Raw genomic sequence first — 19,940 nt, forward strand, 5'->3', positions numbered from 1 at the left:
ACTCATTTTTTTCAAAAATGGCGTTTATTGCGCTTTGGAACCAAACTCTTCATTTCTTGTTAATGTATTTACTAATTTATTGTTAAATATACCCAATGAACAAATGTGAAAAGCGTTGTATAAATCAAACTGAATTAAAGTCAGAAATATTTGACCACCATCCACCACTTGGCGATTGGTAAGCAGCTAAATCAGGGATGTTAGAAAAGAATCAGACAATCAGACAATTTTCTAGAATTTCAAGTAGTTTACTATAGAAATACAGCATTTTTAACTTTTAATAGCACCACCTCCATAAAATGATGCATGCAGTGTTTGTGAATTATTGATGAAGTAAGTTCAGATAATAGTACTACACTGGTTAAGTTAAGGTCAATAACCTAGTACAAAAGTGCAGTGTTAATCTTAAATACTCAACAAAGTTTAGCACAGACTTCTGGGGTCAACTGTCGGCTCCAGAGAAATGATTGGATGATAACGACTATGCTGTTTTAAGATTCACTCATTCATGCTTGGACAAAGACACTTTGTGCAGACTAGACTTCCATATTCTCTATATATATTTATTTATATATACTTTCCCAAAGTCAGGTGTACACCAGCCAACTACTTCTGCTTCTTGTATAAGAAATTAAAATGAGGTCTGGCCCAAAAGCAGGTTTAAAAGGAATCCATTGTAACTCCCAGAATCAAAGCTATTAATTATGTATCTGCAATAATGTGTCTTTGTACAGCAGCACGCACAATACAGCCGTGTGTATGGTAAATCTTAAAAGGCATCTTCACTGCTGGATAAATGTATACCATAGATGGACCTTTTAACTTTGTCCTGGACACCATGAATTCTAGCGGTGGCCCTGTTCAACGTATATACGCTTAAAACACAGTGACTCGAACTCCTCTCCTGACCAGTGGTAAGCAGGTGCTATCAGTGAGGACACAAACATATTGTACAATGATTCAGAGTCAATAATACATGATAAAACAGACCAACGTGCAGAAATCAAACTTTGACTCGGATTTTGGGCTGATGTAAGTAATGAAAAAGTTTGGTGGTGTGAAAACTACCATTAAACTGTTTAATACAGTAAGCAGGACACAAGGTCTCTTTCAGAAAGATACAGTGTTAGGAGCAAACAGCAACCACACACATTTTCACTTTATATTTAAAGCTGCAATCTTAACTTCTAGCCTCTCTATCGCCATCTCTGTTTGAAACATAAAATTGCAGATTACTTATGTTTACATGTACGGAAAACAACCGACATTTCCCTCGAAACTTGACCACGCAGCTCAACGTATAAATCATGAACGTGAAAACACATCGTTATCATATTTTATACGTTTTGAACGACGTATAAAAACTCTTTTTATTTTTAACCAAAAAGTTATGGATTGCAGCTTTAAAGAAATCAACTGACTAACAACATCACCACTGTTGAAGAAAACTGTCAGAATTATGAAAACAAAATGACCAGATCACAACAGTAAAGATCTCTGATAATGCAGTGACAGCAGTTAAATACACTTCAGAAAACCATCCGGACACACAGAGATCAGTTATATACAGAGGTGCCTGTCGCATTATATCACCCATTTTCTTTAAATCCATGTATGTTTACAAACATTACTTTCTTTTCAACACAAACAGCTGATCTGAGAACCTAAAGCGGTTTACTACTAAATGGCACAATTCTGGTTAATATTTCTGTTTACCACCAGGGTTCACTTTATTTGATTTTATTTTTGCTGGCGAAAGTGAGTGAATTTAGAAAATTAAATTGCTGGCATATGATTTGAATTATTTCTTTTTTTTAACATGATTTGGTTAATTATTTTAGATGATTAGTTGTTATAAAGCTGTTTTTCTTATATTTGTGCAGGTTATTCAGTGATGTAACAACTGTTAGAAAACACATCTGATAGGTAGTTTGATAGTCAGACTATCAGTCTTTTCTATTCATACCATGTATTATATAACAGTTCCTTATTAAGTTACCATCATGTGATTCAATAAAACTGTGTTTCTTTTAATAGAAAAACACTTGAAACATTTTACCAGTTTACTAACTCACAATCAGTTGAGTTATTGACTGGATCAGGGATTTGTACTGCTATAGCATCCTCCTGTCACACATGTCAAATCACTCAGACACACACACGCACGCACACACACACACGCACACACACACACGCACACACAGCAGTGCTGGTAGCCAGTGGACATTGTGCCAAACTAAACGTCCTTCACTTTAGGGATTTTTTACTGTAGTTCATGATCGTACGTCGTGTTTCCGTTTCCAGTCTTCCTCCAATACTTCTCCTCTACCAGAGTTGTCTTCCTGTGTATGTGGGAGGGGCAGATGGAACCTGTAACAATTTGAAGCATACATTTTACGAAGACATTTAGACAAAAAATAAGTCAACAAAATCATTTTTGTTTTTAGATCAGCTTTTACAAAAAAATCTGTGTTTTTAAGCCCACAGTGAGCAAGTAGAAGGACAAAACAGCAGTCCAGTGTAAATGAATGTGGTGATAAAGAAAAGACAGACTGAGAAAGTTATCAACATATTTCCAGCTCTCACGCCACACATCTTTCTCACACAGGGCTGTGGCCACTATTGAGATCCTTGTGGTGTGTAATGAAAGTCAGGAAAAATGGCCTAATATGCAGTAAACATTGTACAATGGCTATCTCTATCTGGTCTGCCTCAATCAAAGAAGGTGGGGTATTTGTTTACAGATACAGCAGGCAAGCTATAGCGTTTGATGGTAAAAGTGAAGTGAAACTGTTTTCCGTTTCAGGGTACCTTCCCTTCACCTCTTGTGTACCACCACTTTTCATGTTGCTGGTACCTTGCCACACAGTCAAAGGGTGTTTTAGCGGCACTGCTCAGACCCCAGTCACGTATGACAGATGTGTCTGAGACCGGACGACTGCTTTTAGGCACGTGAGGGAAGGGTTGGCCGGTCCCTCCAGGAGGAAGCGATGGCCAGGCACGGCTGCATCAAGACCGCACGCTCCACTGTCGGGATCCCGGTGTAGCCCTTAGTGGCCCCGTTGGTGAGAGAGGTGAGGGTTGAAACGGTCACAGTCAGTTGGAAAACTGAGCTTTCCATGACCAAGTCAACTCCTCATGGACCTCTGGAATGAAAGGTACCGGAGGTGTGGGTTGAGACGCCCAAGCAACTCCCAAGTACCAATCATCCAGGCGTGAAGGTTTGGGAGGAAGGGCTTGAGTCCACTCCAGCCCTATTGTCTCCGCCACCCAAGCAAGCATGGCCACTATCTCCGGATCAAACTCAGACTGCGCTACCCGGCCTGAAGGTAGGAGCAGATCCGAATCAGGATCGGAGACAGACGGCCCCCCTCAGATGCATCGACAGACACTGAAGAGTCCAAAGGAGGACCAACAGATACCAGGGGCACCGTAGAACACGAGCTCACCATCTTCATCGGCACCTTTGCCTGCTGTGGATGCCGTAATGCGGAGTTTGTCCTTCCGGAGCTTAACAGCCGCACCCTGGCGGTGCTCCATGCCAAAAGAAAGGGGGGAGACGTTCCAGAAGAAACGAAACCCGCCTCCGCAGATCTAAGAGGGTCGTACTCTCGCAGTGAGAGCACAAGCCCCCCACGAACGCCACCTCAGCATGCTCAAGGCCCATGCACGAGAGGCAGAGATCGTGACCTTCTTTAGGTCCCATGAAGTTGCCGCATCCAGACCCGCATGGTCGAAATGTCATCTTGAAAAAGATGGTACTCCGTGACATAAGTAAACGGCTGTCTTGTAAATACAAGAAATAATACAAACAAATACAATTTAAGAGAAGGAGAGAGAAAGAGATTAATTTAATAATCTATGAATATAAATATAAGCAAAAAAACTAAATATATATATATATATATATATATATGTTTGTATATTTGTATTTTTAAAGTGCATGTTCTTTGTGATGTATACATGTAAGAAGAATAGACACTTTACAAAGTATTAAGAGCTCTGATAGCCTGCAGGTAAAAGCTGTTCTTCAATCTGTTGGTCCTAGATTGAATGCTCCTATACCGCCTGGCTGATGGCAATTTGTTAAACAGGTTGTGTGCAGGGTGACTGGGGTCAGCAATGATGTTACGGGCCTTCCACAGACACCGTTTATGAAAGATGTCCTGTAAGGTGAGTAGTTTTGGTGCATATACCGATTTCAGCGGTTTTCACAACTCTTTGAAAAGCCTTGCGATCCCCAGGGGCGGATCTACCGGGGTGGCACGGGGTGGCATTTTGCCACCCTAAATAAAAGCATTGCCACCCCAGCGCTGGTATCCTAATATAAATAATATATACCCGAGTAGGCTCTTTTAACCAGAAAGGCAATGTAGTTTTTCTCTGCGTGTGTGGTGGGAAACACATATCTGACGATGATTGGTGTGTGTGTCTTACAGGGGGTGGGACAACTACATAGCTGATGATGATTGGCTTAATTTCCATCGTTAGCCAACCAGAGGCAGCAGAGTTCATACACAAGTACGAACAGTCAGTCCGAGCAGAAAGTCAGCGCAGTCTTGCCAAATTGGTGCCAAACTTTGTCACTAGATTAAGAAACTTTTAGACCCCTTTAGCGACTTTATTAAAAAAGCGACTAGGACAAATCTAGCGATCTTTCCTGGCGTGGTTGGAGACTTTTGGAAACTGCCGTAAAAGGATGCATCACCCCATCCAAGGCACTCACATGCAGCCCGGTTCTCGCGCTGCAGTCCATCCCTTCCGAGTCGCACAAACCCGCAACAACAGAGTGATGGCAAGTACAACGAGCTCAAAACAAAGGTAGTGGACGCAAGCACAAAGTATAAAAAGCACAAACGTTACTTTTCCATCGTAGAGGTGAAAGGCAAGAATGTTTAGGTCAACAGGACAGCCAGCATCTCTAGGCAGTTAACATGCCAATGTAGCCAGAGACCCATCCATTGACCCGACACTGGATGCGTTTTGCAAACTGCACTTCAGGATAAAGTATAGGCTGTAAAACCTGCTGGACTTTTTCCCCACAGGGTTTTTCTCCAAGGAGTTTTTTAATCCCTTGGGAGTCAGCTGACATTAGGTAAACTTAGACCTTTCTTCTATACATAGCTTATGGGTGGCATAAAAAAGTCTCCAGCATTGAATGAATGAGACAGTGGTCAAAAACTCTGCATAGAATCGGAAGAACAACAGATGACAAAAAGGAGGCAAATTATTATTTAAGTGCCACATTAGGATGAACTTAAAGTAATACTCCAGCCAAACATCAAAATTACCCCATGATTACTCCCCCTCGAGCAAACCAAGATGTCCATCATCTTTTAGACCAACACAACCAAAAGTTATTATAAAAAATGTCTTTCCTCTTCTGACCTTACTCTCTTGAACAACTTCTGACTTTAAAGCCCGATAAAGTGCATCCATCTTTCACAGAAGTAATCCACACAGCAGGCTTGTGCACAATTCAGAATTTCAGAATTGGCCTCCATTCAATTCATGAATTGGAATTTGAATTGAATTGACTCCACCCTACATGAAGTTGAATTAGAATTGGAATTGGAATGACAGGAAGTGGAATTAAATTCATGGCAATTCAAAGAAATTCCACAAACAAAACAGAAAGAATCTCTCATACATTCAGTGTTAGGAAAGTTACTTTGGAAAATTGTTTGGAAACCATTTTAAATACTTGGTTAAAGTAAAACATTCTGGGAAATGAAGTCATGTTCCACAAAATTACAATTACAAAAAAATCTAACTTAATTATTTGTTATGTGACTAGAGTTTTGAACATTAATTGCTGGGGGTAAACATTTTCTGTTAATGTAATCTGTACAAGTAGTTCAAACTAATTTAATTTATAAATTATGTAATGCAATCATATCTGACATATACTGAAAGCTTCATTTTTAACACTTTACTTACTGTATAATATGTATATGAATTTTGTTGAATTTCTATTGAATTGCAATTCTGCTTCCTTTAATTCAAATTCGAATTGTAATTCAAGATCCTGTTTTTGACATCAATTCAAATTCAATTCAAATTCAAGAATTGAATTGGAATTTAGAAATCATTCTCAGTTCAATTCTGAATTGTGCACAAGCCTGCCACACAGTGCCAATGGCTTAATAAAGGTCTTCTGAGGGTAATCTATATGATATTGTAAGACAAATATCCGTATTTAAAACTTTATAAACTATAAGAACTAGCTTCCGGTAGAGGCCAATGCGAATTATGCATACCATAAGATCCACTAAATCTCGTGAGAGTCCTTCATTGAGTTGTTTTAACTACAGATAGGGATCACTCAATATCATCTTGTATTAAATCAAAATCCTCTGACATTTTCTTTAAAATCCTCATTTTAACTTTTCACAATATTCTAATTTTCTGAGATACTGAATTTGGGATTTTCCTTAGTTGTCAGTTATAATCATCAAAATTAAAAGAAATAAACATTTGAAATATATCAGTCTGTCATTCTCTCTTTCAGATGGAGTTGCTTGCTTATTAGCAGATGTATTATCAGCGCTAGTCAGTGTTGGGTGTAACTAGTTACTAAGTAATTAGTTACTGTAATTTAATTACTTTTCCCTTGAAAAAGTAAAGTAAGGGATTACTCTTACTTTTCTTGTAATCTAATTACAGTTACTTCTGATGTAACTAAATACTGTGTATGGACTCTAAAACAATTATGTGTATACTATAATACAATAGTGGATTTAACATGGTTTAAGTTAACAATTCTCACTATTAACTGGTTGATTATTAGCATTAATATTAATGAGATGCTGGCTGTTTATTAACACTTAATAGCACATATTAATGCCAGATTCTGCAAAACCTTATTATACGTCCTTAAACCTCCCCATTTCTACCAATACTTACAATTAACAACTTCTTTAGTATTAATAAGCAGTAGTTGGAATATATTGAGGCAAATGTAGTTAATAGTTAATAGAGAGAATTGGACCCTAAAGTGGGACCAGAATAATTGATGTATATTATATATTATTTCTTCGAGCTATTTCAAGCCTATTCTTGTATCATGTACTAAATAGGATTTAGAAAGTAATTAATTAAAGTAATTAAATACTTTTTGGAGAGAGTAATTTGTAAAGTAATCTTATTACATGATTGAAGATGTAATTAGTAACTAGTAATTTATTACTTTTTTTGAGTAACTTACCCAACACTGGCGCTAGTGCATGACGAAAATGATGATCGTTTAAAAAAGTGTGATATTTTCTGGCTTGTATAGTGATTTTCGCTTTACACCTCCATATTTTAGCGCTCTAACTCTGTAAAACTTGCATGTGCAGCTTCTCATTTTATTACATCAACACAACAAATGATGTCATAGGCTACTGCTGCATGCAAAACACACACATTAAGAGTTATAGCATGCAAATTTTAAAGTTGTAATGTGTAAATTGCCATTGTCACCAGTGGTGAAAAAGATCACTATTTTTTGTCGCAAATGCAACCATTTTAGGTGCAGTCTGGAGCCCTGAGATGAAAAATTTGTAAAGTTATGGCCTAGTTATTTTTTAGACTGACCTTATTCCATATGCATTTCTAGGAGTTTCTCATTCAGACGTAAAATTTATGGGAGGATTATATAAATGATTCACGCTCTTTACTAATGTTTGTCCGTGTGATATTACTGGTATTTGCACCATTATTTAACGTTGAGAAGCATGTCTTAAATTACTTTGCGCTTGAAAAGGCTGCAATTGTTGCTGATAGTTGGAGGCATCACAGAGATCAGAGAGTGTGTGATACAAGGGAGAGGATTTTTTAACAGGTAACAGTTTATTTGGAATACAAGAGAAGCATATTATTCAAAATAAATTTGTCAAGCCATGTTAATTTTTATTTGCTAAAGTAAATAAAAGAGGAATCGCTAGAAGTCAGACAATACCAGACATTTCAAAACTTCTTGAAAACTTTTGGTCCTCCAGTTCTTTTCAGTGTACTATGGTTTGGTTAGCTGGAATTAAACATCCTGAATTTTCATTGTGATGAAGATCATCTGCACCTCATTTGCTCTGCTTTTTTGCAACCCTTAATTAATTTGCGCTGCTCCTACTAGATTGTGTTGGTCATTATGAAAATCAGCTGTTGCGCCCGTTTAATTTAACTTTTTAGTAAATAACTTGCAGATATTACCACTCCCATCTGCGTTTTGTTGGAATTGCGCTCTCACCCTAATTTGCCCGTTTAGTAAATCTGGCCCTAGGTTCCCAAGGGCAAACCCTCACCATGGGTTCACACCAGCCACGTTTGAGGCGTCAAATTCACGTTTACTGTGTCTAGTTTGCCGCTTGATCATTTTAAGTTTAATCGCTTCATTTGTGCTGGAAATTCTAGTCATCGAGAAATTTAGTGACTCTGCTTGCTTCCTGTAATCACGTCACTACTACAGCAAGCTCCTGATTGGTTAACGCAGTGCGTTTTTCTGCCAAAGTTGAAAATTTTCAACTTGTGCGTTTCTACACTACACGCCTCATTCGCGTCGCGAGACCTCCACACGCATGTCCACGCTTCTTTACCTTGACTTAACATTGAAATCACTCGTGCTTGACGCTTCTACTGCGGCTGGTCTGAACGCAGCATTACTGTCACATCATAAACACATCATTGAGTGTCTTTCATGTATTCACCTTATAGCACACCATTCACAGTTAGAATAGAGATCTAGGTGTCACGTACGGGCAGTGGTGGACAGTAACGAAGTAAATGTAATTCGTTACTGTACTTAAGTAGTTTTTTCGCGTATCTGTACTTTACTCAAGTACTTTTATTTTGGGAGACTTTTACTTTCACTTTACTACATTTTAAAGTCAAATATCTTACTTTTTACTCTACTACATTTTGAAAATTCGGTCGTTCCTTTTTATTTATCAGTGGATTAAAAACTTTACTGAGCAAAATAAGATGCATGCGTAACGCATCAAGCCACCAATCAGGGTACAGCGCAGCGTTTTGTTTTGAACCTGTTGGTTGCCCCGTTTGGCGGTATACTGTCTTTAGCGTAAATAAGCGTCACACATCAGTGCAGCAGCCAGACGGAGTATAGTTTTGAGTTTTACTGCATTCGTGAACGATGGAAGACACAACTGACTTGCCACAACACCCATGGCCTTATTTACGAGAGTTTTTTGAAGTTGTTAAAAAGAACGAGTCCTTCATTTTTAAGTATCTCCTGTGCCTGCCCCGAGACTGTCTCATTTCTTCTTATAAGAATTCACCTTCTAACCTAAGAAAACACGTAGAGGTAAGCAATTTTCATTCTGTTTTCTTAACCGTAGCTTGCAAAAAACTGTTTCATGTTGTTGTTAAAAATATAAACAACGTTAATGTTACCACGATTGAACTTTTATGCGTGGCGCTAGCTCGTTAAGTTGACTAGGTTGCCTGGTAACACTGTTGAACAAAGCGACAGTAGCTATGCATGCTGGAGCTATTTTTTTAATATGTCAGTTAAGTTAGCTTTTTCACCGAAGTTTATTGTATTTTAAGCTGAAATGACAATCGATTGCTGTTAACACAGTTTTTTGCAGTGATGCTAAAACAGGTGGATTGTAGTGCTCCTTATAAACTGAAATCGCTATTTTAAAAACTTTTGTTCCAAACAACTTGTGATCTAAGCTAATGCTAAAGTAAATATATACACGCTAAAGCACATTAATTGTTTATTAAATTTTGAAATGCTTATTTTATTTGTCAAAGAGGGAGAGACTGATTTTTAGATATACAGTTAATGTTTTAAATGTTTATTTTTGCAGAGAAAGCATGGTAGCCACATTAACAGGTATAATGCCATGACAACAGCAAGAAAAAGAAAACTTGAGACTGAGGAGGCTCCTTCAACCTCCAGACAGTTGAAGTTGGGAGAAACTAGGCTAGTCACACAGAAAAATGTTGATAATGCAGTGTTGAATTTTGTGACCCAGTCTCTCCAACCCTTCAGTGTGGTTGAACAGCCATCATTTAAAGCTTTCCTAAATGAGCTTCAGCCTAATGCCTCTCTCATGTCAAGGACCACTTTGCGACGTAAGATGGATGATGCAGTGCTTGAAATGAAGGCAAAAATAAAAAAAGAAATGTTGCAGATAGATTTCATATCAACAACAACAGATTGCTGGAGTTCAAGGAGAAGAGGTTTCATAGGTGTCACTGCCCACTGGCTTGATCCTACAAATCTGGAGAGATGCTCAGTAGCACTAGCATGCAGGCAGCTTAAAGGCCCACACACATTTGATGTTCTGGCTTGCACACTAAATGACATACATTCTAAATTTGGCATACAGAACAAGGTTGTTCGAACTACCACGGACAACGGGTCAAATTTCTTAAAGGCATTTCGTGTATATGGTGAGCAAGATGAGAACAACAACTCTGCTGAAGATGAGGCTGAAGATGTCACTGATGAGATTTTGGATGAGAAGGATGTGAATGGAGTGGATGTGGACTTTGTAGAGGTATCTACTGTTTTAGATGAGGATGATGGCTTACAATTCCAACTTTCGAAACATCATCGATGTGCCTGCCACCTATTAAACTTGGTTTCGACAGTGGACGCAGCCAAAGCCTGTTCTAATAAAGCCTACAAGAAGCTTTCCCGATCAGCATTCTCAAAGTGCCATGCACTATGGAACAAGAGTGGCGGATCTACTGCTGCTGCAGAGGTGATAGAAGATGTGTGCAAAATTCAGCTCATCCGCCCAAACATAACACGGTGGAATTCCTTATTTCTCGCTGTTGAGAGAATTCTTCGAATCATCAAAGATCAGGGAGAGGGGGCTATCAGAACTGTCTGCACTTCACTCAAGGTGCCAATGTAAGTACAGTTTTTGTATATAAATCTTTTAACATTCAAGTTCCAGTAATATAATGCTAATGATTAAACTTTTTTTTCTAATTAAAAAGAGAGTTCACCCAAAAATGACAATTCTGTCATTTATTTCTGTATACATTTCTTTGTTCTGAAGATATTAGGAAGGAAGATATTTTGATGAATGTTTGTATTCTTTTGTCCTACTATGGAAGTGAACGGGTTTTATGATCGGTTTGGTTAAAAACCATTCCTCAAAATATCTTCCTTTGTGGCCATCAGAACAAAGAAATTTATACAGGTTTGTAACAGCATAAGAGCGAATAAATAATGACAGAATTGCAATTTTTGGGTGAATTATCCCTTAAAAATTATACTCCCCCTCGCACACACAACCACACTTAAAAGGATAATGACATGAAATAATTAATTGTTGTTGTTTGAATGTGTTGTAGGCTGAGTTCAGTTGAAATTGCCTTTCTAGAGGAGTACGCTAGAACAATGAGCCCCATTGCCAAAGCCCTCAACATTCTTCAGGCTGAAGTCAATGTTCAGATGGGATGGCTTCTGCCAACTCTGACCCTCCTCATCTCAAAACTTGACCGACTTCGCATTGCCTCCAGGTACTGCAAACCTCTAGTGGATGCCCTACAAAAAGGCATGCAGCAGCGTTTTGCAAACATGCTGGTAGAGCCAGAGTTTATTGCAGCTGCAATCCTTGTACCCAAATTTAAAACATCCTGGACATCAGATGAAAACATTGTCAAGCTAGGTAAGATTGTGCTAAAGATTTAAAGGAACTGAGAATAAAATTTTAGCTATCTAACTCATATTTTATCTTTACATTCTCAATTTGTTTTGGTTAGTTTCAAATAAACCTTGGTAATAAATGAGATGGTACAGTTCTGTTGATAATGTAATTTAATTGGAAAACTGATCACAGTTAACTTTTTATGCTTAGCATCTGTGTAAATGTACATTTCAGGCCTGGACTATATCAAGGACCATCTAGAGGACAATATTTCAATTCAGTCACCAACCGATGGTTCCAGTGCCTCTGAGGAAGATGATTTCTTTGCGAGCATGAAGCTTCATGGTGGTCAGGAAAGTATCAAGCAGTTAGAAAGCTACCTTGCCTGCAAAGCTGATGACAAAGAAATGATCAAGTCCTTTCCAGCAGTCTGTAAGTTGTCTTTAAAGATCAATACTGCTTTACCCGCTTCTGCAGCCTGTGAACGTCTTTTCAGCACGGCAGGGCTTATTTTCAGTCCGAGGAGGGCAAGAATGGACTCAAACAACTTTGAGAATCAGCTCCTTCTCAAGCTGAATAATAGATATTGCCACTTCAGTTAGATCACCAGTGCCATACAATACTAGCCTGTTAACCAAAAGCATAATGAAAGGCATGCTGTTTAATGTTTACTGCCAAGGCTATTGTTCACTGCAATTTGAGGCTTGTTATGTATGTCACTTATGACACGTTATAATTAATTTTTGAGATTTACATTTTAAGTGAGGTTTTAAGTGAAGCAGTATAGGGTTAATTCACAAACACAAAGCTTGACTAAATTGATGTAACATTGTTTCTGACTTTGTGGGTAACTGAAAGACTTCAAAACTGAATGTACACATACTGAATGCAGTTGTGACAAGTGTATTTTTTACTAACCATAGTTCCTATTACAGTGAATCTGATACAGCCAGTTATATATATATGCACAGAGCATTCAGGGGCAAAATAGTAAAAGAAAGGTCCTGTAAACCTGTTGTGCTTATTAATTCAAGTTTATTTTACATTTAAACTGTTGCAAATAAATACTGAAATGAGACTTACTACTGTCAAATCCTGTTATTTTATTTGGTTCTAAAGGAAAAATTTTTGCTTTAAGGTTTTAGGCTTATGATAATTTTAATAGACATCAGTGTCTGATTAATGTCATTCTATTAATAGATTGGTGAGCCAAGAGAGTCTTTTCACATACAGTAATTAGGATCAGCAAGAGTTCCATGACAAAAATAATTCAGCCATAATAAATCAGTACTTTTTACTTAAGTACATTTTGAGGCAAATACTTTTGTACTTTTACTCAAGTAAAAATTTAAAGCAAGTACTTCTACTTTAACTTGAGTAATATTTTACCCTGGGTAACTCTACTTTTACTCAAGTACATGGTTTGTGTAATTCGTCCACCACTGCGTACGGGTGGATTAGTATTATAACAAATATACAGTATATGATACATAACTGCTTTTCAAGGTGGTATCTATATGGCGTTACTCTACACTATTCTTAACTTTCATATAACTACGATGAGCATTGACTTCCCCCTGAAATAGTGCCCTAAAAGTTCTTGGATACCCTTCACCTGTTTTTGTCAGTTGGTTATTATCCTGTGTGTATATATAGTCTTTCTTTTCCAGTAGTGTTTGTCAGTTGATGTCAACACATGGCATGTTAAGCTGCTATTTTGGTAGTTTACTTTTTGGATTTCTCTTCTGTCCTCTCCATTAAAAGCCTGCAATAAGCTCCTGCTATTTCACATCGTTATTTCTGCAACTCCACCATGTAACTGAAATTGGTTGGACTGGATCTAACCGGAGAAAAATTTAATTGTCCGAACATATTTATTTCATTGCAAAAAAATTTATTTTTGAAGGGACCTCAAACATTTGGACAGTGGTGAATTTTATATAAATTTGTTAACTCCAACAACATCCAACCATATCACATAAGATGCAGAGAAGAACGATGGTTTTAGACGTCACGACCCACAGGCGTCACTTTTAAATTGAATTATCTCGTTTAGTGCCACTTTTTAACGTGCATTCCACTATCAATTTGTTTTTTCTGTTCAGCACCATAAGTGCAGGCAGGGTACTTTCAGTTGTTTGGCTTTTGTTTCAAATAAAGACACCTTTAATTTTTAGCATGTGGACAAGTACAAATCATTTGTAATATATTCTTACTTTAAAATTCAAACTTCTTAAATATTGAATTTTAAATGTTTTTCCCGCTGGAAATGAGGCCTGTGGTTTCCCATTGGCATTCTTAGACATTTAGCATCTTCATAGTGACACTCAAGGCATGTAAAAATGCTTCGTTTTTTGATGCCTTTTCACTTTTTTGTTATTCTGTGTTGTTCATACTATCATATTTGGAAAGGTGGTCTTTGTAATGCGTTTGAACAATCATTGGTGGGCCATTAGTTGCATAAGGTTGGGAACCCGTGCTTTAGAGAAAAAAAATCAAAGATCACATTGTTGATTACCTTACTTTAAAAAACTGCCCTTTCATTTTGACCCAGCATCTTACATTCTTTAGAAAAGGGCTCTAATGATGAGTGTATCGCTCACTTCAGTATCACACCGAGTCCCTCGCTAATGGGAGAGCAAGGATTTAGGGACATGTATCTGCAAAACAGCTTTTACTCAACATCTATCATTTCAAACCGAATGACATCTCAAGCAACACAGAGACAAGCAAACATGAATCATTTTATATTGTTCATGTGAGTAATTACTTATTGAATAGGTTACAGTAGTTTTGTGGATGAAAGAACGTGTCTGTCCTTAAATGAATAAGCCATTATAACCTAAAGTGTTTAGGATGAATATGTACTGATCTGAGAGTTTCTGTTCTCTGTGACTCATCCTCGATGGGCTGAAATATGGGCTTTTATCAGCATTAATGTTAGCTCTGCTTTTAAAGAGGCTCTGGCTGCACAGCTGCATTGTTGACACGGTTTCCTCTATTTATAGTTGTGGTCAAGGCAAAGGAGACCCCCCCCCCCCCTCCAATGTCCTCTGTGTATTACATCACCCATCATCCAAGAAACAAATCACAACATCAAGAATACTCCAGAGATGCACAATAATATTCAACTTCATTTAAGTATCACATTTATAACAACAATCTTTGTTCCGGAACCGTTATGATCCAAACTGAAAATCCACAGCACAGTAAATGTCATCATGGCATAATCTTGTCTTGAGCACTGGCAAATTGTTATTTCCTTTACTTAACCAGAAAAATCCCATTGAGACATTGCAGTTTTTTTCTTCCAGGAAGACAAGGGGCCTGTTTCAGTAAGGAGGTTCAACCACCTATGAGTCAAAACTTGAACTTTTACTCTGAGATGGGAAACTCTGAGTTTTCGGTTTCAGAACAGCTGATCTGAGAGTCAGTTTACTTAGAGTTGATTGAGTTAATCAGGTGCACAACTGCTATTAAAAGCCATCATCAGTGGAGCTCCAATATAACAACTCACCATGGCAAGAGCACGTGACAAAGAGGTCTGGATACTTTTCACTAGTAAAACTGAAAGTGCTGCTGCTGAAGTTTACAGCAACTACGAACATATATTAACAAAAAAATTTGTTGTGTTAAAAATTTCTGCTCGAGTCAATGTGTACATTTAATTTCTCATCGCAGTTAACATATCAGATGCAAATCGTGCTGTATCGTGAATAAGTAACGGCTGAAGGGCGTTGTTAGGCACGACGCGAAGCGGACCTTATTGCTTTTATAAAACGGTTACTACACAATATTAAAGTAAAAAAAAATATTAGTGGAACTTTCATGAAGTTAAATCAATAAAAGCATTCCTTCTGCTAGAAAAAATAGTCCCTGGCTGCGAACAATAACATGAAAATTCAAATAAAAACAACAAACTGTGCTCAGACTTTGTCTCATTATATGTTTATGTGTTGCTAAGGGCGCAGTGATATTACATAGAACCGTTGGGTGAAGCGGTCATAGCAGTGTTTTATTGTGAATAAAGCACACCTATTGACCAATCAGAATCAAGGATTGGAACTAACCGTTTTATAATAGACCTTATATTCATTATATTCATGCAAAAGAGACATGATATTAGGCATAAGACTTGGGCAAAAAATGTTTAACATTAATAAAACCAAAGTACGCCAAGCCGGTATTTGAACTCAGGTCTTCGAAAGTACATCTGCGCTGCCCACTGTGCACAGCACTACCCGCTACACCAGCGGCTCTGATGAATGAACTCGTAGAAACATAAAGGCAACTGTTCGGGTATTGAAATGTATCAAAAAGAAAAGTCACTTAAATAAATGACATAAATGTAACTTCCAACAAATGAATGCAAAATCATCATCTACAGGATCCTCTATAAAAGGACATGACATTTTAGTCACTTAGATTGTCCCTGCAACTAAGTATAGAGGGTATGCACGCACCTTGGACGAAAGTGACTGCGTTTATGCCCACTGAGTGGCAAAAGACAGAGCGGCAGCATTTGTGTACAGTGTGAAGTCAACGAAAATACAGGGAAAACGTGTTGTGTGATAGACTGTACTAACAGATTAACAAGAATTCGGAGCTGTCGTTTTACAGACTGCCAAAAAACACCGAAAGGAGAAGTAAATAGATCGTTCATACCAACGTCCACAGAGCACAGGTGGGTTGATAAGTTGCTAGGGTCACTATCAAGCAGAGGTTTTACTTTCTACTTAAAAGTATTTTCAAGTATTTGTATTTTATCCGTGTTTTTCTTTGGAAAACCAAAGCATATTATCATAATTTTTTACTCTATTTCATTTCATAAATACAAGTTTTTGTTTTACATTTAATATTTAAGTACATTAACATACTTTTACTCAAGTAAAATTACACAATTTTAATGTTATTAGGTATTAAATAAATTTTAATATGCAATATTAAAGAATAAACAGTATGATTCTATGCTTTAGAATGTAGTGAAGTAAAAATTTTCCCAATACAAACATCCTAATAGAGCACAGATGCTTGGAAAATTTAACTAATGTAATGAAGTATTGTCCACCTCTGCTATCAAGACAACTAAATTCAATTTAAGCTGATAATAGTCAGTTTTACTGGCATTGTCGCAGCACCCACTATGAAAACCAGCCATTTAGTTGAACATTTGCCACTCGACAGGGCGTGCTCCGGCGTGGTCACGTGTAAAAGTGACGTCAATGCATACCCTCTATATAAGTATACAATTTTAGTTGAGAGTTTTGTGACTTACACTAATTTGATTAAACTTAGAGACAGCTAACTTTTTTTACAGTGTACATAATAAAAGTGTGGCCAATGAATGAATGTACTGAATCAACTAACAATACATTTAAACACATAAAGGTGGTAAGGACTCCAGTTTAAGTTCACTTTGTAAATGATTTCATGCCCAAGGAGAAATGAATGAAAAGGCACACAAAGAAAAAGCAAATAAATTAAGGAAGTTATGAGGAAATACTTTTTCCATGCATTTCGTTATTTAGGGCAATTAATAAAACATTTATATACTCACTGCTCCTCCATTCAGTATCATGGTCATCTCAGTAGGTTGGTAGACATTACTTCTGAACGGTGCGCTGGGTCTGGCCCCTGTACTGCCATTATGATGGCTGCCGCTCCTTAACCCTACTGCAGTGTTTTCATCAAAAGCATATCCCTGGTTCTCCACAAACTGCCTGTGTGAAAGTGGGATGTCTTCTTCAAGACTGGCCTCCCTCATGCGTGAAGAATTTTGGGATGTGTCAAAATAGTCTGGAGCCAAAGGCTGAGGTGGTGCTTGCAGACAGGCATGAGCTTCAGGAGCAGCGTGGCAGAGCAACAACAGCCAGCCCTGTGCCACCAGCGCCACGGCCAACGACGGGTCGTCCCACTCCGGAGACTTGCCGAGCGTTTCGTTTCCGTAGATGTAGAAGCCGACCCAAGCCACCCACAGGAGAACGGACGACGAGCAGGAGACCAGAAGCCATACGGCATTACACCGCCACTTTCGTGTCTTCCCACACAGTGCCAGCCCAGCGGTTACCAGAGCGGCTAGCAGGAGCGCCAGCACGTAGGAACAGGCAAGGGTAAAGTCCAGGGGCTGGTACTGGCAAGCTGGGTGACCCTCCCTGAGCACTGTTAGGAGAAGCCACTCTGCAGCGATGATACCCTGTACTGCCGTCAGCCCTAGCGCTAATCCGACGAGAGTACAACCACCTGGGGTACGAGACTCACGGGCGAGCCTGCGCAGCCTCACACCCTGTGCTAACATGCAGGAAAAGCATAGGGCGAAAAACATCCCCCACAGGGCACGGCGCACCACACAAAGGCTCTCGTTGGCCTCAATCAGATATCCAAAGCTGAGCCCATACAGACCGATAATGCCAAACAATAGCAGGAGAATCAATCCAATGCCACTCCGCTTCTGTGCCTCGGTGACTGAGCGCAGGCGACACAGCAACACCAGGGCCAGCAAGATAGCAGCTAATACACCAGACGCTGCTACAGCCTCCACCACCACACCCCACATGGCATCCAGGTCACATAAAAGAGTGAAGGGTCGGCTCGGACCAAAAGCGCAGCCCCGTGGGACAGTCGGCTTCTCTTCTTGGGACAAACTCACATCCAGCCCAGTGAGGAGTATAATCATCACAAGAAATAATGCCATCTAAAAAAGAGAGAGAAAAAACCCAAACAAATGAGAATGATGTATACAACGCTCCCAAAAAAATATATGGACCACACAAACAGTGACAATTACAGTCACAGGGTTTATTGTATTTTTTAAGGCGCCATGTTCACCCTGACCTCTAGGACAGTGATTCTCAACCGGTGTGCCATGGCCCAACAGTGGTCCCCACAGTGCCATCTGGTGGGCCGCATAGGAAGTGCTAGACTACTGACAAATGATTTCTAAAAATCTTTATAAAAGTTATATTCGCATCAGATTTTTCTTATGAATTTATATGATTTAAAAACACTCATTCAAGATCAGGGCTCGCAAAATTTCAAAATCCCTGGTAGACCTTTTGGGCAGGAACTCTTTAATTTTGGTAGCCCAAAATGAATATAAGTAGCCCAAATAAAAAATACATAATGTTTAATGTAGAATATTGATAAATCCTCGATTTCCATGCAAGCCAACTGTTCCTGCCCATCCCCAGCTAACAATTTTTGGTTCCCAAAACATTCCACTAACGTTAGTTTTTAGTTTCCAGAACGTTAGTTTACGAGATTTGTTTTTGGTTAGCCAGGAAAGTTTGCTTTAAGAAAATAGAACGTATTTTAGGTCAGTTTAACGTTCTCCTAAAGTTGGAATAATTAAATTATTCTATTACTGAAATATTATATAAATGTATTATAACACATCAACACATCACATTATAACACATCAACAACACATTAAACATTGTATTTAGATAACATTGTATTTTATCAAATATATAAATAACCAGTGACTCCAACACAATATAGATGACTCAAAACATATATCACTAAATATATTTTCGTTCTCACATATTTAAGACTTGAGAATGCGCTTTTTGCTGAGCACAAGAGCAAGCGGGTACTCGTGAAGAGCGGAGCCGGGAGAAGCGCGTGCAGAGGAGCGCACATATCAGACGTGAACACTGAAGGAATAATTAGCAATGCTGACATCACGGGCACGCGCATCAAACTTCTGTGTCGAAAAATCTGTTTCCGCCTGTGTTGGACTGTTACAATAGGCTTGTTTGAGATGAGCAAATTCTGCACAGAATCGATCACCGGTGATCGCCGCAAGATGCATGCCGGCTAAAAAAGTGTCTGAGTTACGTCCGACATGCTCTGATGTCCTGCTGACGTGTGTCAAAAAACTCTCGCGATTGCGAGGTGGGCTCGTTGGATTCTGCAGGCGGGCGCAGTTGCTCTTCACCGACTGCATTGCCGAAAAGTACAATGGGAAAAGACTTGGTGACGACGCAACATAATGCTCATTGGCCCAGGAATGTCAGCTAATGACTTTTTAATTGTAAAAACGCCACTTCCTGTAGTAGTTTTTATATTTTTTCAACTTGTTTTTGACATTTATATTTTATTGAATTCCTTTAAACTTTTGTATTGGTGTTGAATTATTTGTACTGTGAGCTGTTTATATTTAACACAGAAACAAATTTGTATTACCACTAGACTAAGATTACATCCCAGCTTACTATTTACTAAGTAGCCTTTTCCAGTAATAAACAGTTCACCTTTATTGATTCTCCTTATAAAAATCTTAGTTTAAATGCATTTGTTGGTATTTCAGTTACATCTATTTAATCCGCGATA

The 19,940-nt window shown here is 38.4% G+C and overlaps 2 protein-coding genes across 3 annotated transcripts in view; one reads left to right on the plus strand and one right to left on the minus strand.

Moving 5' to 3' along the window:
• Nucleotides 1–227: 227 nt before the first annotated feature.
• gprc5ba (G protein-coupled receptor, class C, group 5, member Ba) overlaps nucleotides 228–19,940 on the minus strand; it is a 47,534-nt gene continuing 27,821 nt past the window's right edge. For both annotated transcript variants that reach the window (XM_055183065.2, XM_055183061.2), the window contains 2 exons: nucleotides 17,167–18,300; nucleotides 228–2,370 (listed from right to left, as the gene is read on the minus strand). In XM_055183065.2, the coding sequence (XP_055039040.1) occupies nucleotides 2,326–2,370; nucleotides 17,167–18,300 (1,179 nt within the window). In that variant the 3' untranslated portion in view covers nucleotides 228–2,325. The remainder of the gene's footprint in view (nucleotides 2,371–17,166; nucleotides 18,301–19,940) is intronic.
• On the plus strand, nucleotides 7,842–13,443 carry LOC141350948 (zinc finger BED domain-containing protein 4-like). Its single transcript, XM_073856784.1, has 3 exons — nucleotides 7,842–10,864; nucleotides 11,314–11,630; nucleotides 11,844–13,443. Exons 1-3 carry the CDS (start codon nucleotides 9,846–9,848, stop codon nucleotides 12,209–12,211), a joined length of 1,704 nt encoding a protein of 567 aa, XP_073712885.1. The 5' UTR covers nucleotides 7,842–9,845; the 3' UTR covers nucleotides 12,212–13,443.

This window comes from Misgurnus anguillicaudatus, chromosome 19, assembly GCF_027580225.2.
Source record: "Misgurnus anguillicaudatus chromosome 19, ASM2758022v2, whole genome shotgun sequence".
NCBI classification, from domain to species: domain Eukaryota; kingdom Metazoa; phylum Chordata; class Actinopteri; order Cypriniformes; family Cobitidae; genus Misgurnus; species Misgurnus anguillicaudatus.